The sequence below is a fragment of the Epinephelus lanceolatus genome, chromosome 9, assembly GCF_041903045.1.
Source record: "Epinephelus lanceolatus isolate andai-2023 chromosome 9, ASM4190304v1, whole genome shotgun sequence".
Taxonomy (NCBI): Eukaryota; Metazoa; Chordata; class Actinopteri; order Perciformes; family Serranidae; genus Epinephelus; species Epinephelus lanceolatus.
Genome location: NC_135742.1, coordinates 31121086 through 31147903, shown reverse-complemented (window position 1 = coordinate 31147903; position 26818 = coordinate 31121086). Strand labels below are relative to the sequence as shown.

The following is a 26818-nucleotide window of genomic DNA, read 5'->3' as shown; positions in this document are numbered from 1 at the left end:
AAATATACTCACAATATGAGAGCTTGTGTTTCTGTGGCTCTATACCAAGTGCCATCCTTACCTCTGCTGTTGTATTTTAACCCCTCTGTAGAGTGGCAGTTGTGAAGTGATAACAGAAGAGGCCTCTGCTGCCCTGAGGAAAGCGAACAAATGGGCCCAGTCTGGTCTGATAGTGAGTGTTGGTCCACCTGTGGAGACTCTAGCCCAGGAGACCGCTGGAGGCATTACCACTGGTGACAAGAAGAAAACTGCTCAGACTGCTGTGTGTCGAGACAGGAATGCTGATCTGGCCAGGTAAGTAAACAAGAATAACCACAGCTGTAATAACTATATTTGTCCACTCCAGCTGTCTTCATCATTCAGTTATAGGTATCAGTAAGCGAGTAGTGGTCATACTGCATGTAAATTTGTGTCTGGTTGTCTGGTCAGACCGTACACGTGACAGACTTGTTCTGACTTCTAAATTTGCCTTGCACAGGTCGGACCCTGTTAGGCCATTTATCAGTGGCCATGTTGCCAACAGTATGGCTGCTGAGGTCATTGCTCTGCTGCATAGTCTGCTCACTGCCCCAGAGTCCAACACCGCTCAGATCTGGACCAGCACTGCTGAAAAAGTAAAGGACTGTTATGTGTATGACTTTATCACAATGTGTATGCTCATTAATTTTAAATGGTAAGTATTCTATATGATGCTGTCTTCTATTAGACCTAATGATTTCTCTGTCTTGGTTTGCTGTAGGTTCTTTCCCGTGCCCTGATGTTTATTCCCCAACTGGGGAAGTATGCTGAGAGTATTCTGGAGAATGGGAGCAGCAGTGGCAGGAAACTGGCTAAGCTGCAGGCCATTGGCAGACAAGCTGTTGCTGCTCTTTGTGCCCTTGGGGGCTTTAAAGAAACTATTAAGATCGGCTCTGAAGTCCAGGTTAGTTGAGGGAGAAGATTTAGTCATCATGCTGTACTTTCACACCAAATTGTGATGTACTTTGCATCTTAGGTGCAATCACATTTTGTACTTTAAATGTTAAATGTTGACATATTTTCTGTAATTCATCTGCTCTGCAGGTGGTAGGTAAGGGAGTGCTGGGCAGTGTGGGCATAGTTATGTCCATCAATGAGCAGGAGGGAATTGCCACAGTCAAGTTTCCTTCTTGCGAGTATAGGAGAGCTTGCCAAGCCTCAGACATCCTGACAGTACCAATATCACGCCTCTGCACACCCAGATCTGAGGTACAAGTTTCAGCATCACACACATCAGTTCTTATTTATATGGAAAATACCAGCTCAAATCTCACTTCACTCTCTACTCTTCCCCAACAGGCTCTCCCCCTTTATAAGCTCTCAATCACAGAAAAGGTGGTACAAGCAGTGCAGTCCATGCTTCTTCCACAGGAGGGCAGTCTCTCCATTCACACTTCTCTACCAGCTACAGGAGATGGCTCTAGCCCAGTAATGGCTGCAGTCCGCTTGCTGGCTGAAATCAGGACCAGGTTAGTAAACATTCATATAAATTCCCCTTCAGCTGCAGCCTGTCTTTAGGGGTGTTTTTAATCTGAAAAAATTGTAATGACAGATTTACAGCAGAACCATAGACTGGACAACAATCATCAAGTTTTTAATGGCTTTTAGGGCATGCCTGGTGATGGCGCAGCTCCTGGAGGATAGCTCCTTCTGTGAGGAGTTCATCCAGCAGTGTCCTGCTGCTGTTGAGGTTCTTAACCTGGTCGCCCAGGAATGCAGCCCTGGTGAGCATACCATACATACTGGCATGAGAAATAATTTGAGCAGCCAAAACCTTTCACATTACAGAGTAATGCATTTGGTCTGTAATACATCTTTCACTGAGTTTTGTCATCTTGTGCAGGGGAGCGTCTCGGCATGGTTGAGGCTCAGTGTGAAAGAGTAAGAATGCTGTACCGGGATTGCGCTCGGCCTCCTCCTCCTCCACTGCAGACAGACAGACGCCAGGTGGGAGTTATCAAATTTATAGCACACACTAGGTTTTGTTTATATTACTTTAATTGTTGCAATAACCAACCAGAAATGCAAGAAAGATCCCTTCTTGTGTAACAAACATGTGGACTTGATGCAGCTGAAAATACACATTTATCTTGGGAGAAGACAGAGAACGAGAGACAGAAAAGGTGATAATCAAACTTTTCCCTCATCAAAGACAGTCTTACTTCCATCTTAAAAAAGTGTTGGTGGAAAACCACTCAAATCTGTTGAGTACATGTTGGAATTGACTGACAGCTGAAGGCAAGATAATTATAGTATGAAATTCATATACTGCTGCAAGCCTCAACTCAATCTTCAAAGACATTTTGATAAATTAAATAGTCAGATTTGTGGGCCCGACTCATCTCCTATTCCTTTGATGTGCTTGTCTCATCAGCCCAAGGAGATCACTTGGTGTCCATCCAGAGTGTTCCCTCCAGTCCGTGCCTGCATGTTCTCATCCCGTCTGACCTCTGTCACCTTCCTGGCTGATCCAAGTGCTGGAGGAGGGCTGCCCAGAGGCACCTTTATCTACGCTACCTGTCCTGTACCAATTCAGGTGGGCACATGCATTAATATTTGCCCTCTCAGTTTATTTGAACATGTACTACTGAGATAAAATCATGCACTGGTGCCGCAGCCTGTCCAAAGTCTGTTTACTTCTTTTTGCCCCTACAGGCCCCGTCCTTTTACTGGGAGATTGAAATTGTCTCCTATGGAGACTCTGAGGAGGACAGTGGCCCGATTGTGTCCTTTGGTTTTGCCACCGAGGCAGAGAAGAGAGATGGAGCGTGGACCAATCCTGTCGGCACATGTCTTTTCCACAAGTATGTTTCCCTGCAAATGAACTGCAAGATCTTTTTCCCACTGCTCTGTCTCTGACTTGAGTGCTGACTGCTATTTTTCTCTTTTATGTTGTTCCGTCTCTGTGTGTCTGTCTCCTGTCTGTGTGTGTGTGTGTGTGTGTGTGTGTGTGTGTGTGTGTGTGTGTGTGTCAGTAATGGTAGGGCAGTGCATTATAATGGCTCCAGTCTGCTGCAGTGGAAGAGTGTCAGGCTGGATGTGGCTCTACTTCCTGGTGAGACAGGAGACACAGATCTTTATCTTCACATACAATCTATCGTCTTTTTTGTCTCAGTTTGTCAACGTAGAAATCCATACAGGAATATATGTAATGGATTTGAACTAAACTCCTAAAAAGCATTTCATCATATCCAGCTGCTCTTTAAAAAAATTTTTTTCTGTCCTTAAATCAAGCTGTTTGTAGTGTTGGCATGTTTTAAAATATGTCATTACCTGAGTCATTATAGAAAATGTTTACCTTACATTTGTATAAACACAGGCGACGTGGCTGGAATAGGCTGGGAACGTTCTGAGGGCACTCCTCCGCCCCCTGGTCAGGCCCCTAAAGGCAGGGTCTACTTCACCTACTGTGGCCAGCGGCTTGGTCCCATCCTTGAGGATGTAGCTGGTGGAATGTGGCCCCTGGTTCACATTCAAAAAAAGGTGGGTTGCTGTTGACCAAAATGACATTTGCAGCTTTATAGTTGAACTTCTGTCAAATTTTGGTTCACCACTTATATTTAATATGTATTACACTGCATCATTTTCTTTGCTGCTTCAATTACACAATTTTCCCTAAAGAATAATGTGGTCAATTGTCTATTTTGCTTTTCTTTGTTCTGTAGAACTCAAAGATCCGTGCCAACTTTGGAAGCCGGCCATTTGCATACGCAGAAGGCCAAGCACACAGAAATGCGGCCGACTTATGTGTAGACCTCGCAGAGGAAATAAGTGCAAATTTTGAAGCACTGCCCTTTGCTATGGCCTCAGACAGTGATAATGATGCAGGTGCAAGTGTTACCTCTGACTCTGGCTCCCATGGACCGCCTTGTCGGATCGCAGCCGTGGCAGTTGCCCAGCAACGTATGTTTTATCACCTTTACGTCAGCCTTATCCTCATTAAAGAGCATGTTTTTTCTTTACATCTTTGAATTTGAATAAATATCCCACAAAGACAGGTCGGGAGTGCACCACACTGATACTATGTTTGTGTATCATTTGTTAAACTCACATTTTCTGTTTGTTTTTTCTTGTTGGTACAGAGTACAACAGCGACCTGTCGTGCCACTACAAAGTTGAACTGAGCTATGAGAACCTGGTCACCTCTGGACCTGACCCTCATCCTCCTCCTATTGCAGATGATGAGAGTGATGATGAGGATGATGATGATGTCCCAAGAGTGAGTGGGCTCTCCACTCCTCAATATTTCTCATCTTCTAATAATGACTTTGGAATTACTTTTATGCACTGTTCATTGTTTATTTTGACTTGTGTTTGAATCTAGGAGGACCACTATGCCTTGCTGGTAAAGGCCTGGGAGACCAAAGTGTTCCCCACCATTCGTAGGCGGTTCCGTAATGAGGCGGAGAGAAAATCTGGCCTGGACCAAATTAAAGGAGCTCTGCAGCTAGGTAAAGAAGGAAAGAATATCATGAAAACATAACCTTAATGTCCAGTGTAACACATATTGTAGGAAGTACTGTTAAAGTGCTTTTAACTTTATGGCTAATACTTCAGTGCACTGATGCAACATATAAGGGGGGCACTGTTGTAAATGTAAAATTAATCATCCTTCAACAACTCCGAACAAGGTGGAGTAATTATAGTACCACAGCTAAATTTGACATGGAATTAAATGACAAAGTTAATAACCTATTTAATTAGTTAAGCTGATGTCAAAGTTTATTTGAATGAAAGATTAGCTCAACCATACCTATTCTGAGCTTAGAATAGGTATGGTGTGTTAATGATGAGGTAGGCTTTGACTTTTTTGCACATTTGGTCAGTGTAGTTGAAACATAAACAACTTTGTCAATGTTTGTCTCTGTGGTGTATTTTGTTCACAACAGGCATGGTTGACATTGCAAGACAGACAGTGGAGTTCCTGTATGAGGAGAATGGTGGCATCCCACGTGACCTTTACCTCCCTACCATCGAGGATATCAAGGATGAGGCCAACAAGTTCACTATTGACAAAGTTCGCAAAGGTACTATTGACCTTCATCACTTTAAATAATATGATTTCAGTTTGCATTGTGAGAGAGCACTATAGTAAAACTTGAGTTGACACAGTGTACAATTTACTTAATCTTCATGATATTTTGCTTACCCAACACAGGCTTGACTGTGGTCATCCGCTCTCCGGACAGCAACAATACCAACACCACCACAGGAGGAACAGCCCTGCCCAAGTTTGCTATCCGGGGCATGTTGAAGACCTTTGGTTTGCATGGCGTGGTGCTGGATGTGGACTCAGTAAGTACAGTAGTTGATGCTTCAGTGTTTTGAGTCATTATTGGGAATGTGTCAATAAACTCAAATTTAATGACAACACTAAAATTAAAGTAATCAGTAAAATAATCCTATTTAATTTCACAAATAAATGCCTAACTTAGACCTACTGCAAAACTTGTTTGACCATATATAAACACATATTAAGCACCTCCTTTAGAGATACAATACCAGTTTTCTTCAACTTAACTCTTCTTCAAGCCTATATTGACACCACATATTACTCATATGTTATCCTAGGCCCATTTAAATATTTTTTGGCTGTCCTTGTATCACCAGTATCACTTAACCTGTTCCAAAGCCATAACCTTTTTTGTTTACTTATACTTCCTCAGGTGAATGAGCTGGTACAGGTGGAGACCTACCTGCGCAGTGAGGGGGTTCTGGTGAGGTACTGGTACCCTATTGAGATGTTGGAGCGCCCACCTGCAGGATCACGACGGACTGCAGCTAATGGCTTAGTCTCACTAGACAGTAGCAACATTCAGATTCATAGGTAACGTATGAACCCACAGATGATTAGCAAAATGTAAATGCTTCCTGCACCAGTGCTCAGTATAATGTCTGTTTTACTGCTTTGCTGCAGGGAACTGCTTCGCTGTGAGAGTGCGCTGGCTCGGTTATACTGTCGTATGGCCTTGCTCAACATCTTTGCCCCCAAGAATCCCCACACCTTCACTCGTCTATTCCACATACCTGCTATCCGTGACATCACGTTAGAGCACCTGCAGCTGCTGTCCAATCAGCTGCTGGCTCCTCCCCTCCCTGGTGAGTGTTAATCTTTCTTTTAAATTGCTGGATCTCTGAATGTGGTGTTAATGATCGTTTGTGTTTCTGTGCTGATTGTGCTGATGTTCTTCCTACAGATGGCACTATTAGTTCTAGCTCTATCCTACTGGCTCAGTCGGTGCTCCACAACCTCCAGGGCCAAAGCTGCTCTCCCTCAGAACTATTCTACCAGGGCAATGCTCAGCCCATCCGGGAGTGGCTGACAGTGGCCATCACCCGTGCCTTGCATCAAGGAGAGGAAAGCCTGCTGGAGCTCACAAAGCAGATCTGCTGCTTTCTACAGGTCAGTGCTTGATTTAATAAATATGCCCCTGGATACCTCCCCAGTTTGTAATGTCGCTAATCTTCTCTGATAATTTCGTTTACTTTTACAGAATGCACCAGAGCAGTTTACATCTGAGGAGTTCCCTGTGACAGAGTCAAAGGTTAGCATGGATGTCAGCTTTCCAGGTGCTGCGTTTGTGATCGTATCCTGCAAGGAGAGCCAGTTAGGATGTCGCAAAGAGTGAGTTTCTCAGAAGTGTTCAACTTCAGCAATTTGTGATGAACTCAGATTTCCTACCATCCACTTCCTGTAAAATGTTTAAAATAACCTGCTGTCTTTTCCACTCCATTAGCTCCAGCCTTTATAAGGCCCCCTGGGCTCGAGTCATGGTGTATGGCCTGGGTCACAAAGTACGCAGAAATGGCCAGCTAAATCTGATGGAGGCAGTGTGCTATCCTCTGGATGCCTCACCTACCAACACAGGCCTTACTCCCCCTCCCACCACCAACCAATACCCCTCTGTTATCATACCCACTGACAAGGTGCACATCAAACTTGGTGAGTATCCACCTCCCAGAGAAAGATTCATACAGGCTGCTTCAAGGTTTTGTTAAAAAAGAAACAAAAAAAAAAGACAAGACAAGATGAAATGGCATTAAATATCCTATTGTTTTGTTTGTAGGGGTGTCGCCCCCTCCTGGTGCTGTACTGGTGCTGCATTCCTTGCCATTGGAGTTTCCTCTGGCCATGGCATTTGCTGAACAGCTGTTGACATGGAAACTGGGGGAGGACAGTGAGCGATCAGAGGATGAGCTGGACACAGTGCCCTCATCTGTGCTGCTGCAAGTGGTCGAACTACTAGGTAGGTTGACCACCGGTGACAACAGCACTTTAATGAGCCTAATGTATTAACCTGTTTGTTGTTGCTGTATACATTATTTAATGCAACCCATCCTTCTTCACAATTATCCAGCAGACACACATGGATTTTGTGTTATGACCTTTGGATATTATTTAATGCTTTTTGGTGTATATTCTCAGTAAAAAAGCAAAATTAAGAAGTCAAAAAAATAAAATATAATACCTCTTTTGATGTGGGTTTTTAAGTCTTTGCTTGGTTATTCAAAACTGCAATAAACTCTTGTACTTCTTGTACTTACAAGGTAATAAAATGTCAATCTTAAAAATGTGTAGTGTTTGTAAACTAGTTAAACCTGCATATTTATTATTCTTCACTACTAGCTCAATAAATCATAAAAGAACTTGCAAGATAAATCATACCAAACATAAATATGGATTTTAACAACTTGAAATGTTTTCTGTGTCATTGTTTGTATTGTTTTAGGTGGTTTACTTTGGACCACTGATCTGGCTCCCTCCATAAAAGAGCTCATCTTTCATTTACTGGCTGAGCTTTTGCGGAAGATCCACCACCTGGAGCAGCGCAAGAGCCCTGCTGGTCTCTCCAGCTCCATTGCTCTGCTGCTTAACCCTTGCCTTGCAGTGCTCATGGCCCTGCAAACAGAGCTCCGAAAGCTCTACGACCGGGAGACTCAGGGATGGACTGCTGGAGGCGCTGGAGCAGGGGGGTCATCATCTGGCGGTGTAGCGTTGGCTCTGGGAGCGGAGCAGAGTCGGTTCTCCACCTACTTCCATGCTCTGATGGAGGTGTGTCTGGCTGTGGCAGAGGTGACGCTTCCCCTCAATGTTGGCGGCTCTTCAGTGGGAGCCCTGTCCTCCACCAGTGCCCCTAACCTTAGTGACTCTTCATCATCTTCGTCATCGTCCCCGGGCCAGACGCCACAGAGCCCCAGTCTGCTATCTAAACGTAAGAAGGTGAAGATGAAGCGCGAGAGAGCAGCGGCTGCAGTGGCAGCAGCAGTCTCTGGGAAACGGGGGAGTGGAGGTGCGCGGTTGTCAGAGAGTGACAGTGCCCTGCTGAACATGGCAGGTAGTAAACCTGAGGATATGCTGTGGTTCCACCGCTGCCTCACACTCCTCATGATACTACGACATCTCGCCAATAAGGATCCGCAGGGCTTAAGTGTGACCAGTGATGCAGTGACAGATGCCTGCCACGCCCTGGTGGGTCCCACTGCCCACAGCCGCCTGCTGGTGCTCTCAGGTATCCCCACGCACCTGGAGGAGGCCGTGGTTCGTAATGCTATCCGCAGGGCTTGCAACGCACATGGAGGGCTCTTCAAAGATGAAGTCTTCATCCCTCTGCAGGAAGAGGACCCAAAGAAGCCCAAAACTGGAGCTGGGGTTTCTAGTCCTCAGGATGGTAAAGCGGGACCTGAACCTGAGCGCCCCTTCTCCAACAATGGAGGTCCTGAGAGTCCTGACAGCTCCAGCAGCGTAACTCCAGCTATGAGCGTGAGCGCTTCAGCTTCTACCAGCCAGACGTCGATCTGCAGCTCCTCTCAGGGAGTGTCCCGCACTGCCAGTGAACTTTCTGTCGATCAGGAAGCTGTTCCGCCCCTCACCCCTGCTGCTGCAGCTTCGGCTGTCACGTACCCTCAGCAGGGCCCCCAAGACCCCCAGACCGTTTCTAGTCAGGAGAGTCAAGATACCTCCCTGTGCAGTACAGGAAGCCTGGGGAGTCTTGGGAGCTTGGGGGAGCCTCTCGACAGTGCAGAAACACCGTCAGTGTCAGATGGGGGCTCTATGCACACAGTCACTTCACTGGAGAGCAATGCAGTCATGGCCAGGCCCATCAAGGGTTATGCTGTCATTGAGGTGAGTTGATAAGAGCACCATAATAGATCTAAGGTGTTTGATTTTGTGTTGTTTTGAGGAAATACGCTTGTCTTTCTTTTGTTAATCACAGGTTCGTTCTCGAGCCAAAGTGGAAAAGATCCGTGCCAGTCTTTTCAACAGCAGTGATCTGATTGGCTTGTCCAGTCTGGAAGGAGAAGAGGAACTTATGGAATTGACCAATGAGGAGATCCTCACAGCCTCCAGTGTTAACCAAAGCCTGTTTGACACACAGGGAAGTTCCGCACTTGAAGACTACTTCCTGGACAAGTCAGTCAGAGGTTGGTGTTAGATTACATATGTTCTGCTTTTACACACTGACATTAGTTCTGCCAGTATCTGCCAAATTTTAAATAATCTATCTCCATGTTTTAAGGTGACAAGCTTGTTTCTGGAGCACGAGATGTGCTCACAGACATTTTCAAGAGCTGCGTGCACTCAGAGCAGATGCTCAGCCTCACACAGGCCAAGCCAGTTAAAGTGTCTGACATTTACCTCAGCAAGGAGCAGATCAATGCTCAGACACCTGGCAACCTACTGCATACTTTCTTCACCAATGTTAGGCCTCCAAAGAAAGTACTTGAAGACCAGCTTACTCAGGTATGTAACACACTGGCAGCAAACATTCAAAAATGCTCTGAGTTAATGTCGTTCACAGTTTTGCTGTATTATCCAGTGATCCTGTTTTGCGGCCAATTTTCAAGTGTAACATTTTGCAGCTCCCCCCTGCTTCCCTCTGAGCTCAACCACCACAAGTACATTTTTAACACTTAACACTGTATGTACATTCACGTGTGTTAAAATGATTTGTTTGTATCAGATTCTAAGAAAGTATGGCACTCCCAAGCCCAATAAAAACAAATACAGCAAAGCAGGAAAAGAGCAGCACCAGGGCAAGGTCGTGAGCACCAAGAGGCCCATCACCAAACCCCCTACCAAGGAAAAGTCTGTGCTCAACAGTGTCAGGTGAGTATTTTGTTTTTAAGCACAGGTTTAGGTACATTTAAACTTTGACACAGTAATTAATTAAATTTCCTGGTCTGTTGCCTCTGGCAGGACTGCACTGAGTGAGAAGAAGACAGTCCTGAAGCCAAAATCTCCTGAGAAATCTAGACCTGATGAGAAGGATGTGGAAAAATCTCCTGCCAAGAAAGCTGAAGGTTGGCAGTAATTACACACACTTAAGTCAGGTTAATGTAGTGTTAAATCGATTACACCTCAGTAAGGACCTACAGTACAGGCCAAAAGTTTGGACACACCTTCTCATTCAATGCATTTTCTTTATTTTCATGACTATTTACATTGTAGATTCTCACTGAAGGCATCAAAACTATGAATGAACACATGTGGAGTTATGTACTTAACAAAAAAAGGTGAAATAACTGAAAACATGTTTTATATTCTAGTTTCTTCAAAATAGCCACCCTTTGCTCTGATATCTGCTTTGCACACTCTTGGCATTCTCTCGATGAGCTTCAAGAGGTAGTCACCTGAAATGGTTTTCCAACAGTCTTGAAGGAGTTCCCAGAGGTGTTTAGCACTTGTTGGCCCCTTTGCCTTCACTCTGCGGTCCAGCTCACCCCAAACCATCTCGATTGGGTTCAGGTCCGGTGACTGTGGAGGCCAGGTCATCTGCCGCAGCACTCCATCACTCTCCTTCTTGGTCAAATAGCCCTTACACAGCCTGGAGGTGTGTTTGGGGTCATTGTCCTGTTGAAAAATAAATGATCGTCCAACTAAACGCCAACCGGATGGGATGGCATGTCGCTGCAGGATGCTGTGGTAGCCATGCTGGTTCAGTGTGCCTTCAATTTTGAATAAATCCCCAACAGTGTCACCAGCAAAACACCCCGACACCATCACACCTCCTCCTCCATGCTTCACAGTGGGAACCAGGCATGTGGAATCCATCCGTTCACCTTTTCTGCGTCTCACAAAGACACGGCGGTTGGAACCAAAGATCTCAAATTTGGACTCATCAGACCAAAGCACAGATTTCCACTGGTCTAATGTCCATTCCTTGTGTTTCTTGGCCCAAACAAATCTCTTCTGCTTGTTGCCTCTCCTTAGCAGTGGTTTCCTAGCAGCTATTTGACCATGAAGGCCTGACTGGCGCAGTCTCCTCTTAACAGTTGTTCTAGAGATGGGTCTGCTGCTAGAACTCTGTGTGGCATTCATCTGGTCTCTGATCTGAGCTGCTGTTAACTTGCGATTTCTGAGGCTGGTGACTCGGATGAACTTATCCTCAGAAGCAGAGGTGACTCTTGGTCTTCCTTTCCTGGGTCGGTTCTCATGTGTGCCAGTTTCGTTGTAGCGCTTGATGGTTTTTGCGACTCCACTTGGGGACACATTTAAAGTTTTTGCAATTTTCCGGACTGACTGACCTTCATTTCTTAAAGTAATGATGGCCACTCGTTTTTCTTTAGTTAGCTGATTGGTTCTTGCCATAATATGAATTTTAACAGTTGTCCAATAGGGCTGTCGGCTGTGTATTAACCTGACTTCTGCACAACACAACTGATGGTCCCGACCCCATTGATAAAGCAAGAAATTCCACTAATTAACCCTGATAAGGCACACTTGTGAAGTGGAAACCATTTCAGGTGACTACCTCTTGAAGCTCATCCAGAGAATGCCAAGAGTGTGCAAAGCAGATATCAGAGCAAAGGGTGGCTATTTTGAAGAAACTAGAATATAAAACATGTTTTCAGTTATTTCACCTTTTTTTGTTAAGTACATAACTCCACATGTGTTCATTCATAGTTTTGATGCCTTCAGTGAGAATCTACAATGTAAATAGTCATGAAAATAAAGAAAACGCATTGAATGAGAAGGTGTGTCCAAACTTTTGGCCTGTACTGTATTTCAGGTTCATACTTGTATTTTTGGTTTCTACAACAAAAAAAATGCTATTTTCCTCATAATGCCTGTGCTGGAATACCTGTATTCACCCTCTGTCTGAAATGCTAATTTTTAGCACCTGTCTCTGTAAGCCTCCTCCTGGAAAAAGCCTGGTCTGCTCTGATTGGTCAGTGTTCCTGTGTCTTCCGTGTCTGCGCTCTCTCTCTCGTTCTGCGCTTTTGGTGTTTCTGCACTGTCATTGCAGCCAGGGAGAATGACTGTGACCGTGTATGGTGGCACTTTCTACCATGAAAAATCACCAATCAAAGCTTTAAAACCAAAATCTTAATAACCAGACATGTTCAAGCAAAAATATAGTCAGAAATCTGTGAGAAATAAACAAAATCTGTGACCAAGATTGCATGTTTCCCTGACATTAGCATGTAGCTACATGGTGCAGTGTTAAAGTGACTTTGCTCTGCTTCCCTTTCTTCACATAAACTTGGGTTTCATAATGAAACAATAAGTATAAACTGATCAGTCCAATGACAGGAGTGATTTTATGCTTTTGTCTTTGTTTTATATAACTGAAAATTAAATGTGTTTCTGGTTAGACAAAATAAGCAGTCTGAAGGTGCAATATCTTCAGACTGCTTATTTTGCATACTGGTAACATCTGATGGGCCCTACTACAGTATGACACTTTACTACCCTACAAGAGTAAATGTGATTCCTGTCTTGAAACCAAGCTGCCCTCACATACCATTTTGTCTTCTTTAGTCCCAGAGGAGAAATACCTGACACTTGAAGGCTTCCATAAATTTGCTGTTGACCGGGCCAAGCAGGACATCCGCAGTGTCTGGAGGGCGATTTTGGCTTGTGGTTATGACCTACACTTTGAAAGGTGAGCCTGGGGAAAGTCAAGACCCCAATAACCAGCACACAGACTGCTGTTACTCAAATATCATCACATGCATGAGCTGTCTGGGAACCAGACATGTGGTGTTCTGACAAAATGTCTCTCTTCTCAGAAACAGAAAAATGTTGTTTACTTTTTTTTAATTTATTGATATTTTTAAACAACCAACAACATAATACACAGTGACAAACAAAACATAATAGTATATGTACATATTATTTGTATAACCATATGCTAATATATACTCTTGAACAGTCATATGTATTCATGCACTCATACATATATTATGCTTGTATACTCTATACGTACAGTGCACTATGTAAGACTTGCACATACCGTCCAAAATAACTCAAGGATGCACACATTTAAGATGCACAAATACAATTACAGATTAATTTTTCTCATATCTTGAGTTGGTAAATATACCAATACTAAAATACTGATAACTGATATATATTACTGCTCAAAATTTCCAAGCATAGAATGCGATTTTAAATTGATGTCCTTCTTCATTTTCATACTAGTCATCTAAGTGTAATGCAGTATGACATTGGTCCATTTTCTGTACTCGAAACAGAAAGAAAGCGACTCACCAAGTTAACAGTCATTTCAGGACAATTTCTCAGATTTTTGATACGAAATAACTAAGTATGCTAATGGTGTTATTTAAACTCCTATAGTATTCCAATATGTTATGACCACATTTTCCCAGTCTAACCCCTTTTATGATGAGTATCTGTTGACTATGTGTACTTCTACAAAATGCAGTTGTACAATCTTCACTTTGTCCAGTGTTAAAATTGGTAAAGCCAGTCCAATTTAAAAACATTCAAGCCATCCAGATGGTCCAGATATTTCAGTGTATCTCATGTTCAAACACCTGTAAGTCTTTGATAAATTACTGACTGTTATTGTATTAACATAAGGAACTAAACATTATGGGAGTTCTCTACTTAACAGCACCTGTCCTCTGTACCAGGTGTACCTGTATAGACACTCGTCATGCCCAGAAGGCCTGCAGGAAGTGGACCTTGGAAATGGATGTAGCATTGGTCCAGTACATCAACAGACTCTGCCGTCACCTGGCCATCACACCAGCCAGACTACACCCCCATGAAGCCTACCTGGACCCTGGCGATATTGCTGATCCTCGTGTGGCCTGCCTGCTCAGTAAGTAAACCACTTGTTTGTTACTTTCTGTGTAGTAAACAAGATGATTAAAAAGGCAAAAATCCTGCTGTTACTGTTGTTCTCTTCGAATCCAATGCACACAATGCCATTTACAGTGTTAGATACATGCTTGATACATACTGTAAGTCACGCTTGCTTGGTTGTTTTATAATTTAGTATATTTGACTTTCTGTGTGTTTTCAGATGTGCCCGTGGAGAGCCTGCGCCTGCGCTTTGCGTTGCTACAGTCCCTCAACAACACCCTGGAAAGTTTCTTCCTACCACTAGTGGAGCTGAGACAGACACATACCTATCAGAACAGCATTGCAGCACTGTTATGTGAGGCCAAAGGTGAGCAGGATCTAGCAGGTCAAGGGGACATGTCATGTATAGATAGATAGATAGATACAGAATATATATAGAACATATGCCATGCCAATATATGCCAGATTATTACACAGGAAACCTGCTTTGTTGAAACATAAATGTCTCATCAGATCTTTTCACTTATACACTCATCACCAATTATAGGTCTGATCTTCTATGACACTAAGGTCACAGTAATGAACAGGGTACTGAATGCAACAGTACAGCGGACAGCTGACCACGCTGCCCCAGAGATTACACTGGACCCACTAGAGATTGTGGGAGGTATGGATTCCTTACACTTGACCACATGTTCATTGTTTCCCATTTCATATCGCTCGCAGTGGATCTTTGCAAACATTCTTTTTCTTATTTGTCCTTTAGGTGAGATCAGATCATCAGAGAACACATATTTCTGCCAGGCAGCACGCCAACTGTCCTGCATGCCGTCGTCCCAGCTTTGTGTGAAACTGGCCAGTGGAGGAGATCCGACCTATGCCTTTAACATCCGCTTCACTGGAGAGGAAGTTCATGGCACAAGTTAGAATTTCCCCTTGACATCTTTTTTTCTGTATAGCTCTGCAGTCTTTTACTTGTCAAGATTTTTTTTTCCGACTTAACTGTAGCTTTGATGAATCTGTCTCTCCAGGTGGCTCCTTCAGACATTTCCTATGGCAGGTGTGTAAGGAGTTACAGAGTTCTGCTCTTTCCCTGCTGCTCCCCTGCCCCAGTGCTGCAGCCAACCGTAACAAGGTACGCTTTTTCAGGATCTGACATGTTTTCACTATGTTCTGTATTTGACACTCTTGTTCCTCCCGACAAGGCATTATGTCCTAGTCAGGATTGGCCCATCACTGCTTGAAATCACAATGTTTCCTTACAGTTCTAATGCTTTGGCTTTGAAAACGTTCACAGTAAGCTGTGAGGACATTTTGGGGTGCTATAACAAAACTACAGTGTTATGTCAGTAACAAGAATACAGCTTTTCTCAGAATTATATGTGGCACAGCAAAGTTCATCACAGATGATGTAATATGATTCATAGTTGTGTTTTGTTTTTCCCAGGGGAAGTACATCCTGACGCCCTGCCCCATCAGCTATGCAGAGGAACAGTTGTTGCACTTCTTTGGTCAGCTTCTTGGTATAGCCATCCGCGCAGATGTGCCACTTCCTTTGGACCTACTGGGCTCTTTTTGGAAGGGTCTGGTGGGTGAGTCCCTCGACACAGAGCAGGACCTGCAGGAAGCTGATGTGCTCACCTACAACTATGTCAAGAAGTTTGAAAATGTAAGGGACCAGTGGTCTATACTTCATGTCTTTTCTGATAATATCAGGGTTCTAGAGACTTTAACGTGACATCTGTTCTCGACTCCTCAGGCAAGTGATGAGACGGAGCTGGAGGCCCTATGTGCTGAGCTCTCCTCCCAGCACCATTCAGGAGAAAGCCCCGACTCCCCCAGCCGGCCCTGCTGCACTTTCACCTATGTCACTATGACGGGCGAGGAGGTAGAGCTTTGTCAGGGAGGTCGCAGCCTCACTGTCAGGTACAGGAAACATACTCACATGATTATCTTCATGCAGTGTGGGTTTTCTTGTCATTGTCTTTTTAAACTGCATTTATCTACAAGACCCAGCTCACTATAGTCTAATGTCTTCATCTTTTATTTATGGTGTGCTCATTTATGTTGGTTAAGCTGGGAGAACAAGGATATGTATGCGCGGGCGGTGCGGGGCCTTCGTCTGAGGGAGCTGGAGAACGTGGAGTGTATGACAGCGGTGCGTGCGGGGCTCGGCTCAATTATTCCTCTACAGCTGCTCACCATGCTCAGCCCTCTAGAGATGGAGCTACGCACCTGCGGCCTGCCTTACATCAACCTGGAGTTCCTTAAGGTAATACATACATTTGTGTCCCTGTTGAAATCTGTTTGTACTACATTACAAAGCAAGTGTAAAAGTTTCCCACCCCCACATATTATCCAAACCTGTTCTCAGCCAATCACAAATATATATGTCATTGGTTTACATGACAAACACCTTATTCTCTTACAGGCTAGTATAGTGCCTACTGTACATTAAAAGACTTGGAAAAGACTTAAAAGACTGAAGTCTGACACCCCCTCACATCTAAAGACTGTCACAGAATATAAGACATTGTAAAGACTGAGGATCTTGCAAGGTCACTGTTTGCAAGACTACAACTAGATTTCTTTTGTGATTATTTCCCATCCTGCTCTTGGTGGAAAATATTCTGTCAAACTCATATGACATATTTACTGTGCCCTACATGTCTGCAAAAACACATCATTTTAGAGATACAAAATAAAAGGTGTCATATGTTGACAGTATTCGTGTCCATTCAACATCAATGTAATCCATTAAGATAAACTGTATGTGTGTACAAGCTTAACATTTTGGATTTTGTCGCTTCAACTTATTCCCAGTCTCTATTGTCTAGCTGCACTATTCTAGTAGGAGGAAACCATGGGAATAAGAGGCGAACCATTTCAAATGTAAAAATTTCTCACTAATGTAGTTGCAGGTTAGTAGAGCAGATACATGCGGAATTAAACACAGACTCTTGCCTCCCCTGAGTCCCCTCCATGTTTACTGTCCTGCTGGTTTGTTGCTTCCTGTTTGGTGCTGGAAAGAGCACACCTACTGGTCGTTGATAATGTTGACATGATTGAACTTTAGTATCCGCATGAGCTAAGACTAAAAACTATAAATAATGTTGAATATGTTTCTTTTTGTCAGTACGTCAAGATGAGTTTTGTGATGACCTTACACCAAACGATTGAGATCACAAGAGTGTGCCACCGCCCTAGCAAAGCTTTTATGATTTTATTCTGATATTGAAGATTTGTCTGCAACAGTGAAATCGATTGAAAAGTTGTGCAGTCTGACATTAATCAAATCTAATCAAAGTATGCCCTACTCTCTCTCTGTAGGCTCACACAATGTATCAGGTGGGTCTGATGGAGACCGACCAGCACATCGAGTTCTTCTGGACCGCTTTGGAGATGTTCACACAAGAGGAGCTCTGCAAATTCATTAAGTTTGCTTGCAACCAGGAGCGAATACCATTCACCTGCCCCTGCAAGGACGGGGGGCCCGACACCGCCCACGTTCCCCCGTACCCCATGAAGATCGCCCCTCCTGATGGAGCTGCAGGTAATGGCTAACTAGGTTTCAACAGGGCTGTGTTTGGAATCGAAGCACTGCTAACTCATTTCATATTGCTCCTCTAATTGAAGAAACTACTGTTACTATCAAAGCAACTTGTCTTGCCTTGAAGTCTTGATGACAGACTTTGAACATGCTGTTTACCACAGCTTGTCTGGTTTGTAAACAGGTTTGTCTGCGAAAACACATGTGGACATATGAATCTGTTCTGTGTAGAAAACAAACTGTTTCTGTTGTGTGAACTTAACATTATTACAGAAGTGGGATCTGTCTACAAGGGTTAACTGCAGATAAAATTTGTTAACAAACACTTTCATCACCTAGACAAGTTTATTATTGCTAACAGCTGCTACACTTCAACTCACTGGCTGCTGCAGATTCATGTTAAAACTCCAGTAGTATACAAACATACACAACAGGACTCGTTACGCAAGGAGAAGTACTAGGTGATTTTGTTGTAATGCACCTTCCTGTTTTTCGTCCTCCAGGTCAGCCAGACTCGCGCTACATTCGCGTGGAGACCTGTATGTTCATGGTGAAACTGCCCCAGTACACCTCTCTGGATGTGATGCTGGACAAACTGCGATATGCCATCCACTACCGCGAGGACCCTCTCAGCGGCTAAGAAGACTTGACAACCCCACGCTCCCCAGCATATACACCTTCGCCCACCCCCACACACACACTCCTGGACCTTCCTCTGAAACAGACCATAGTCCTTTTTTGCTCAGCTGCTCCAACAAAACCACAAATTCAATTTCATTTTGTTTTTGGTGGCTAATAAGCTTTGCATGTTTATCCCTGCTTTTTTATTTTTATCACAGTTTACACCGATACTACGCTTCATGATTGTGTTGGATGTTTGTTTTTGTGAGGAATTCAGGGAAGATAATTTGACACTGTTAATGAGTGTCCGTTCTGGTTGCACTGAGTTTGAGGATGGCATTGAAGTTAAACAACTGTGACGCAGTTTTTCGTTTGCCTTTTCCCCTCCCGTACCTTTTAATAGAGGGTTCAACAAGCTTCAGTCAAGTTCTGTGAATTTAACAACCCAATAGGATGACGTCAGATCAGCACTTTACAGTTGCGAGCCTATTCCTGATTGCTGAACCCTCTGTCTGTGGTAACATTTTAGTTGAAAGGTCTCACTAAAACTATGAGTTGCAGAACTTTGCATTGCTGTGAAAGCAACAAACCGATTTTCCCTCTCCTAATGCTTAACCTCGCTGCCTCCCTCTGTCTCCCCTCTGTTGGGGTGATGTTCTGAAACATGCCTTTGCTGTAGGAGCCTCTCTCCAGAGGGTGATGCTATGTGAAAGGAAACCCCATGATTTCCATAGAACTATCTGAGACGGAGGTACGACTACTACCAGAAAAAAGGAAATGTGTGACGCTGCCTGTTTTTGACCACGTCAGCTACGAGCAGGCAGAAGATGTGAACAAGTGCTGTACAGGATAATATGTAGTTTACTGCCTGTTTTAAAAATACGAACTGCTAATGGACAAACTAACTTATGCCTATATAAACTGAATACATTTTATCCAAGTCTCCGAAGAGAGGGTATTTAAATCATGTAAAAAGTCATATTAATCTATTAGTTTATGAAACTGCTCTTTGATTTCTCGATATCCGAGTAGCTTTGGCGGCATGTTAGGTCAGGTAGTTTGGACGATAGGAGAGGCCTGCTGGTTCGGATGTGCTTGCATTTCAGGTTTGTGAAACCTGCGTTGCTTTGTGAAAGCGATAAGGAGAAGATGTTCTCGTGAGCTGCTCTCCTACATTGTTTGTGTGCTACTGCTACTGAATGTGCAACAATCCCCCCTCACTCCCCAAATATACACAATCTACACACATACACTGGGGGAGGGGCGGCGGATTATCTTGAGTTCTGCCTTTTTCATAGTTTTCTTTATTGAGAAAAAAACAGGATTCTGCTGTTTTTTTTCCTGTTTGTTTATTTTACCCATAACCAAATGTTTAGTTGTGTAAAAATTAAATCGAAAAAAAAAAAATGTAAATAGACTGAAGTTATGTTTGACGGCAGTTTTTATGAATTGCTAATTCACTTCACTTTATAATTTTTGTTTTTGGTTTGCACTACTCTTCCAAGAAAAGATTCTAAAAATGAGCAAACTAGGCGATGTCTGTTGGATATCCGGTTTGTTGTGTTGTTATTTTTTATGAATTTTGGAAATACCAGTAATCTTATCACCTTTGTCTTGTACTCAGATGGATTCAATCTCTTCTACTCATGGTGAAACATGTTTTCTTGTGTGAGTAAAATCGCCATTTTACTTGGATAGAACTGAAACACACCCGACAGGATTGACATTTGACGCATATTGGATTGTTGAATTGCTTGCGAGTTTTGGTTTTTGGTTCAGTTCTTTTGAAGGGTGATATACCGCTGCTAACAGGGACGCTCTCTCCTCTACTTCCTCCTCCTCCTGAGGGGGTGTAGATAAGGTTATAAAAAGGACATATCCATACAAAGAGGTGTTGCGATAAAAATGTGTGCTGTACATTTACTTGATATTTATTACAATTATTTATGGTTGCATTAACTTAACTTTTACTGTCTTACCTCTGCACATCAGAAACTTAACATATCTAAAAATGGATTATACAGATGTAAAGAATCAGATGGCATTTGAGATTTCTGTGTCACAATAAAGAAATGTCTTCATGTACAAATTCCATTGTCCTGTTTTATGTATTTTACAAATGGACCCACCATTTCTGTTTAGTTTCTTTCAGATATTGCTCAGTTAAGTTGGGGAAAAGCATGTTTCATAAGTGGATGTTTTTTTACTGCAACCCCCCCCCCCCCCCCCCCCCCAAAATCGCTCATTTGCATACTTGTGTACACAGACAATGAGTGTTGATCATGATGAATGGTGCCTCTGAAGCATGTTTTGCCTCCTTTAGGACATGCCTTTACACAAGGACCCTGCAACCGACTCTGGTTATGTCACCACTGCAGTAAACCAGACACCTTTTCAAAGCAGTAAATGCCGGGCCAGGCCAGTTCGAGCTGGATCTCACACTGTCACCCTGTCCACTCAGCGCCTCCATTATATGCTATATTCTAAGGGAAACATCCACAACAAAAGGAGGAATGTTTCATCAGCAACAATTAAACCAATTCAGATATTTTCATGTTACACTGCAAACTTAGTTGATAGGAGATATATATTATGTGTATACCGTAGCTCCCCAGCTCAGCTACACTGTGGAGTACCAATGGTGTGTCACGTAAAACAGGATGTCCTCCAAGAAAATGATTTAACAATGAGAAACATCGGTCTCTATTGGTGGAGTTATCTTCATATATACTATTTTTAATACCAAATCTACAAGGTTACTCAGGAGGAATTCGAGGAATGTCTTCAGTACGTTGACTGGTCGTTTTCAGCTGTCTCCCCTCTTTGTGACACCACCCCTGTTTCAATGACACTCAGACCAATGAGCAACTGGGAAAAGTGCCACATCCCTAACAATCCAGCCAATTGAATGAACGGAATTCAAAAGGTGTGGAAACGCCATGAGATAAGCAACTGACCCATTCACAGCTTCTGCCTCTGAGCCCGTGAGGCCACTTGACCTGGCTGGAAAACACTCCTCTAAACAAAAATCATATTAAGATATCTGTGTTGACTAAATTAATTATCTGCTTTGGTCTAATTTAAACCTGTAATATTTTACCCATTCATTCATAAGGGATCACAGCTGCTCAAGAATATAATTCTGTATGCACCCTGCGTGCCAAAGCACTCACTGAGGAGAAGGTAACTTAATTAGAAAGTAAGCTGCTGACACCAGAGGTATTAATTAATTGTTGCACAATGAATAGTTTAGGTATGGGGGAGATTGTAATTAAGCTGTAGCCAAAATAATAACTTTAAATATGCACTGTGTAAACATTCCTTCCAGTGGTTTACACAGCAAATCCAGTACTTAATACTGTACACTATGTAGACACACATATCTTATAGAATGAAGTAGTTTAATTTTCTTTTGGATGTGTCTTTTAAAGAGTCCAGTTTGTGAAGAGTTTTAAAAATGTAACTGGTGAATGATGCACTCTTTAAACACTTGATATGTCTAGCCTTTGAAATTTACAGTCGAAACTACAGCTCGGCTCAGAGATCATCATCATGCAATGAGATTATTCCAGCCACGATACAGCAATCCATAACTTCAAATGAATGTTGGCCAGTGGCGTAAAAAGGAGGGGTAATGGCCCCTTCCCTTCTTCCTACCCTCCTATTTCCTGCTTTCTTGCTCGGATCACATCATCTTTTAACTTGACCTTCATTTTGACCTCCACTACACAGGTCTGTAAAGCTTCGTGACTGCATCTTGCATGATTGCAATGCTATCATGTTGACAAAATGTGTCTACAGACAGACAGACAGACATTAACACCTGGCAAAAAGAGCTGCTGTGGTAGTTCCTGCTACAGCTGGTGTCACAAGGACCACATTTCGCCACGATGATACAAGCAGACTCACGAGGTGAAAACAACACCAGCCATCCCAACAGTGTCGCATCTGGTAATAATCTCATAATGATATATCATCCGTCACTGACATAAATACATCACATAAGCAAACAATCTTGAATTAGTTTCCTTAGTTTAAGTTGTGACCAAGATACCTGCTTAGCATGACTGTTCAGTTGTGACAGAGTTTTAATGACCTCACACCTGGTTCGGCATTCCTATGCTACACTTTTTTGTTACTTATTGGCCGATGTATACACCAACAGTATATATCTGCAACATGCTAATATCAGCCTGGCTTATTTGTCCCTAGTTTTAGCACAAAAACTGTGCTTATAGAAATCTCTCAGAAAAAACTGGAAGCAAGGTTAAACCAGAAGTTTACCCACATATTGTATGAGTGTTGATTAAAGCTTATGTTGTATGGACGTGGTTTCATTTATATTTAACATCCTATCTGCAGTCATGAATATGAAATTGACAAGGCAAAGAAATTATTATTACGAAATATAATTTATTAATTTAAGAATACAGTTCAATGTACAAAACAAAAGAACAACATACAAGCAAACCTAATACAATCAAGCAAATTTAATACAATCACTGCCTAAATGTGTCAGTGTATTATTATTATTTTTCACAGAGGTCTCTCCAGTCAAAAACTATCTCTACCAGAGCAGCATCACAATACAGGATTTTTTAAAAAATAATCTGTCCAGTAGCTCAATCTCACATGTGTCAGTGTCAGTGCTCAGGAGAGTCTGACAGTCTGGAATGATTCGGTCTATGGAGCACATGAACGAGAGGGTTTATGGATTGAGACCAGCTGATGGAGGAATAAGGGAAAGGCCAGGAAGACCTGAGGTAGTCGCCCCCCTTAGATAACACCAAGCTGCTTTTTCAGCCTCCATAGCTGCTCCATGCTGATGTTGTTGCCGCCGCACACCACGATGACCACTGGGCCCAGGTGCTGCACCAGCTTGCCCTCTTCCTGCAGCCTTTTGATAATGCCGCTGTACACGGCTGCCAGGGCAGCACCACAGGCAGGCTCCACCAGGACCTTCTCGTCATCTGGAGGAAGACACCAGGAGAGATCAGTGTCACAGCTGATTTTAGATCTGGTGTGTATCTGCTCAGGGGCTCAGGTGCAGATAGTACTTACCTACAAAGTGCTCCACAGCTTTTACAGCCTGCTGGTCTGTGACTACTTCTGAGAAAACTGTGTGCTTGCCTAACAGTTTAAAAGTCTGTGCAGACACTCTTGTCAGGCCCAGTGTGGTTGCAATACTAGAGGGCAAAAGGAAAGGTGAGTCTTTGACACACAAAGTGAAACCATGTGAAAAAATGTGGGATTGTGTTATTATTTGAGTATAATATATATGATTATGTTTTTATACCTGGTAATTTCAGGTAGAGTGACCAACTCCCCAGCTTTCACTGCTGCACTGAGGCTATGTGCTCCCATGGTTTCCATGGCTACAATGGGCACGTCAGCCCAGTCGGCACGACGCAGTCCCTCCACCACTCCGTTCAGCAGGCCTCCGCCTCCCACTGACAACACGATTGCTCCCGGCTTCTCTTTCAAGTCTTGCTCCAGCTCCTTCACCAGAGATGTGTGGCCTTCCCTGCACACACACACACATACACACACAACCTGTCAGTCTCCTAGAAATTTGATTTAAATTTTAGTGTAACGTGAAGAAGGAAACAACCTGATTTTTTTCTTTTCCCTTCATAACTCTATCTTGAATGCTTATAAAATGCTGGTCATAACACAAGTGGCCTGTCATGTCAGTAATTTATAGCTGTGTGCAACGCTTCGACTGTGACCTGTGTGAGTGAATTATCTGACAACCCCATCAAAGATAGCACTTTGATAAGACAACATGTACTGTATCTAACATAACACCTCATGCAGCTCCTGCAGCTGCTCTGTGCACAAGCATGAATGACACGGCATGATAAGACAGGTGTTAGTATCAGCCACTGGCACATCTGAAAACAATTTAATTTCCTTTAGAGTAGAGAAGAATCTGTCTTATCATGTCTCCCTCTCTTATCTTCTCACATGACAGATAGATTACTATGCCAGAATTTCTGCACAGCACATAGTAATGTACGTGCTGTCATAATCCCTGATGAACAGACAGACTGAGATTGTCTCACCAGATGAGGGGATCATCAAAGGGAGAGATGAATATCCAGTTGGGGTTGTTTGCCACAAGCTGCTGCCCGTATTCAATGCTTTCATTCAGAGCCTGAAAGACACACATTTAATCTCATGAATCATTTTACATTCTCAGACTCTTCTATGTGCAATGATTTGGAGAAGAAAAATAAAAATAACATGTGAGCACAAAATTGAACCATTACCTACATGTATTCCAGTGTATTCAATATAACTGATGTAAAGAATATAGCAAACAGCACATGAGGTTAGCTAACCTTGCCGTGGATAACCACAGTGGCGCCCTCATCCTTCAGCCTCTCCACTGTTGGGTTCGGTGTAACACTTGGAACTACTATGGTTGCAGGTACCCCAAGCTGACGGGCAGAATAAGCTGCTGCCATACCAGCATTTCCACCTTTTGGGACCAAAAGTGTCAAAGATCACACACTGAAACACACCCACAGCGGCAAAGACAACTTGTTTTGTTTATCTTCAGTGCTCACCTGAACAGCAGACAAACCGCTCACATCCTCGCTCTGCCCACTGCAAGAAAAAACAACATTATAGCAAACATCTTGCAGTCTCAGAGTATAAATGTGGGTCAGCAGATCATCTCATTGTTCAGACTGGAAGTGACACACCAAAACTGGTGTGTACTGGTTCATTTGGATCTATGCTAAGTATCTCAGCCCATGACTGTAGCCACTGAGTCACCACTGGGGTCTCAGTCAAGTAACATGGGAAGTTTTCTTTGTAAGCTTTCCCCAGAGATCTATTCATTTTAACTCAAATCACAACTTTTCTCCCCATAATTTTAAATAAGAAATCCTTTTCTGGTAGAAAGCCCTCAAGGAAAACTACTCCCAGTTGCTCCCAGTTGTTCACCAGTGGTAAGGCATTTCAGTGCACAACAATCCCAAAAACAGCCTGTGAAATCCTGGAGGAACTGAATATTAATGGCCCCTTGACACATTTATTTATAATTATGATTATATTTGCTTATGATTATTTCTCACAGTGGTATTTGGTTGCCTGTCGTGGCACAGAAATTTTGTTTGCATTATATTTTTTAGCAATATTTGGGGGTCTCAGCCACAACACAGGTCAAATGCATCACCTCAGATCAGCAGAGAGTTAGGCCTACTCACTGTTTTGCAGAGGTGTCCGATGCCTCTGATCTTGAAGGATCCTGTGGGCTGAGATGAATCCAGCTTGAGGTAAATGGAGGTCCCTGCTACTTTAGTCAGGGCGAGGCTCTGCCTTACTGGAGTGGCCACATGAAGATGCTGCTGGGTCTTCATCTCACTGTGGAACAGACAAGCAGAGAAGTGTTTGTGCCAAATCATTCACAAAATCCATCTCTAATTTCTCTAAGATCATTCATCAAAAACTAAACATATTTTTTTGTCTCAGCTTACCAGTCTCAGGTGGATGGCAGGATAACAAGCTGTGTTGGATATCACTGATCTCAGTCTTCCTTATTCCCCTGACTGTGGCATCTGTAAGTGCATATATACATGCTCATGCTGTGGGCTTGGCAAAAGGGGCCCACTTGCAGACCAATCATCTTCCTCCAGACCCTCCCAGTGGCCGTGAGGAAGTGCAGACTGAGCATGAAGGGAATTCCTCCTCATTGAATTTGTCCCATTTTCATAGACAATAAACACTTTTCTAGGCTGTGTCACGGTCTGATGTAAACTGGCTTTTTAAAAAAAAAAAAAAAAAAAAAAGTCTGCACTGGTGTGACTGGAAGGACTTCATGGAACAACAAATGTTTTTTCATCTTGTGTTGTCATAATTAAAAATGAATATTTTAATAGCTCTACATGATACAAAGCGTGTAAAAACATGTTTTCACACCAGTCGGTCATTACATAATTTCACCCTGTTCTCGCCTCCTTTGAGACCCCCGGGACATTTTTACACGCTGTCCTTTGCCTGGTCCTCTCCCCTCTAAAGGAATTACACACACCGCGGGCATTACCAAAAGGGTCGCTACTATTTTAGCCCAGATGCCCGACTACCAAAAGCGGGCTCCGTGTGGACGGCTCAAACCTGATTGATCCAGTGTTCCCCTCCGCGTAGGCTGCTGTCTCAGGATGACTGGATACAGTGCTTTAAAATCAAGTTGCCACCAGAAATATCTTTAAAATGGGCTCAGAGAAAATGTAGGTGAAGTGGAAGAATGTAACCTGGTACTTTATACTTGTACAGGTATAAAAGGTTACTTTACAGATTTAGATTTTACATTAAAATCGTATTATCTCATAAAATTAAACAGATTAAATTACCTGATGGTGTATAAAATAATTAGAATTAGCCTCACTAGTTTCAACATGAAAATCCATACATGAAATGCATCAGTAATAATAATCCAGTAATATAAAGTTGCCTTTCTGCTGCATTTTACTTTCAATGCTTTAAAACATATGTTGATAATATGTATTGTTTTGTATGCAGCACTTTACCTGCAATAGATTGGCTTATCTTCACGTTACTACTTT

The 26818-nt window shown here is 43.0% G+C and overlaps 2 protein-coding genes across 3 annotated transcripts in view; one reads left to right on the top strand and one right to left on the bottom strand.

The window, feature by feature from the left end:
* The window catches only part of hectd4 (HECT domain E3 ubiquitin protein ligase 4), a 45113-nt gene extending 24785 nt beyond the window's left edge, over positions 1-20328 (top strand). For both annotated transcript variants that reach the window (XM_033618784.2, XM_033618783.2), the window contains exons 39-76: positions 92-294; positions 479-614; positions 740-922; positions 1063-1227; positions 1318-1487; positions 1627-1742; positions 1862-1965; positions 2393-2554; positions 2674-2822; positions 2994-3073; positions 3338-3501; positions 3684-3921; positions 4101-4237; positions 4343-4469; positions 4908-5045; positions 5177-5313; positions 5685-5845; positions 5936-6117; positions 6216-6421; positions 6513-6643; positions 6756-6961; positions 7086-7265; positions 7749-9142; positions 9234-9441; positions 9537-9760; positions 9981-10126; positions 10217-10320; positions 12782-12905; positions 13900-14090; positions 14295-14441; positions 14622-14741; positions 14841-14996; positions 15106-15209; positions 15522-15743; positions 15834-16000; positions 16151-16346; positions 17405-17627; positions 18128-20328. In XM_033618784.2, coding sequence (XP_033474675.2) covers positions 92-294; positions 479-614; positions 740-922; positions 1063-1227; positions 1318-1487; positions 1627-1742; positions 1862-1965; positions 2393-2554; positions 2674-2822; positions 2994-3073; positions 3338-3501; positions 3684-3921; positions 4101-4237; positions 4343-4469; positions 4908-5045; positions 5177-5313; positions 5685-5845; positions 5936-6117; positions 6216-6421; positions 6513-6643; positions 6756-6961; positions 7086-7265; positions 7749-9142; positions 9234-9441; positions 9537-9760; positions 9981-10126; positions 10217-10320; positions 12782-12905; positions 13900-14090; positions 14295-14441; positions 14622-14741; positions 14841-14996; positions 15106-15209; positions 15522-15743; positions 15834-16000; positions 16151-16346; positions 17405-17627; positions 18128-18264 — 7338 coding nt within the window. In that variant the 3' untranslated portion in view covers positions 18265-20328. The remainder of the gene's footprint in view (positions 1-91; positions 295-478; positions 615-739; positions 923-1062; positions 1228-1317; positions 1488-1626; positions 1743-1861; positions 1966-2392; positions 2555-2673; positions 2823-2993; positions 3074-3337; positions 3502-3683; positions 3922-4100; positions 4238-4342; positions 4470-4907; positions 5046-5176; positions 5314-5684; positions 5846-5935; positions 6118-6215; positions 6422-6512; positions 6644-6755; positions 6962-7085; positions 7266-7748; positions 9143-9233; positions 9442-9536; positions 9761-9980; positions 10127-10216; positions 10321-12781; positions 12906-13899; positions 14091-14294; positions 14442-14621; positions 14742-14840; positions 14997-15105; positions 15210-15521; positions 15744-15833; positions 16001-16150; positions 16347-17404; positions 17628-18127) is intronic.
* Positions 20329-22638: 2310 nt separating this feature from the next.
* LOC117252874 (L-serine dehydratase/L-threonine deaminase-like) lies at positions 22639-25810 on the bottom strand. Its single transcript, XM_033620117.2, has 8 exons — positions 25733-25810; positions 25463-25619; positions 24818-24857; positions 24590-24729; positions 24311-24402; positions 23542-23769; positions 23307-23431; positions 22639-23215 (listed from the first exon to the last, which is right to left on the bottom strand). Exons 2-8 carry the CDS (start codon positions 25613-25615, stop codon positions 23022-23024), a joined length of 972 nt encoding a protein of 323 aa, XP_033476008.1. The 5' UTR covers positions 25616-25619; positions 25733-25810; the 3' UTR covers positions 22639-23021.
* Between the last annotated feature and the right edge of the window lie 1008 nt (positions 25811-26818).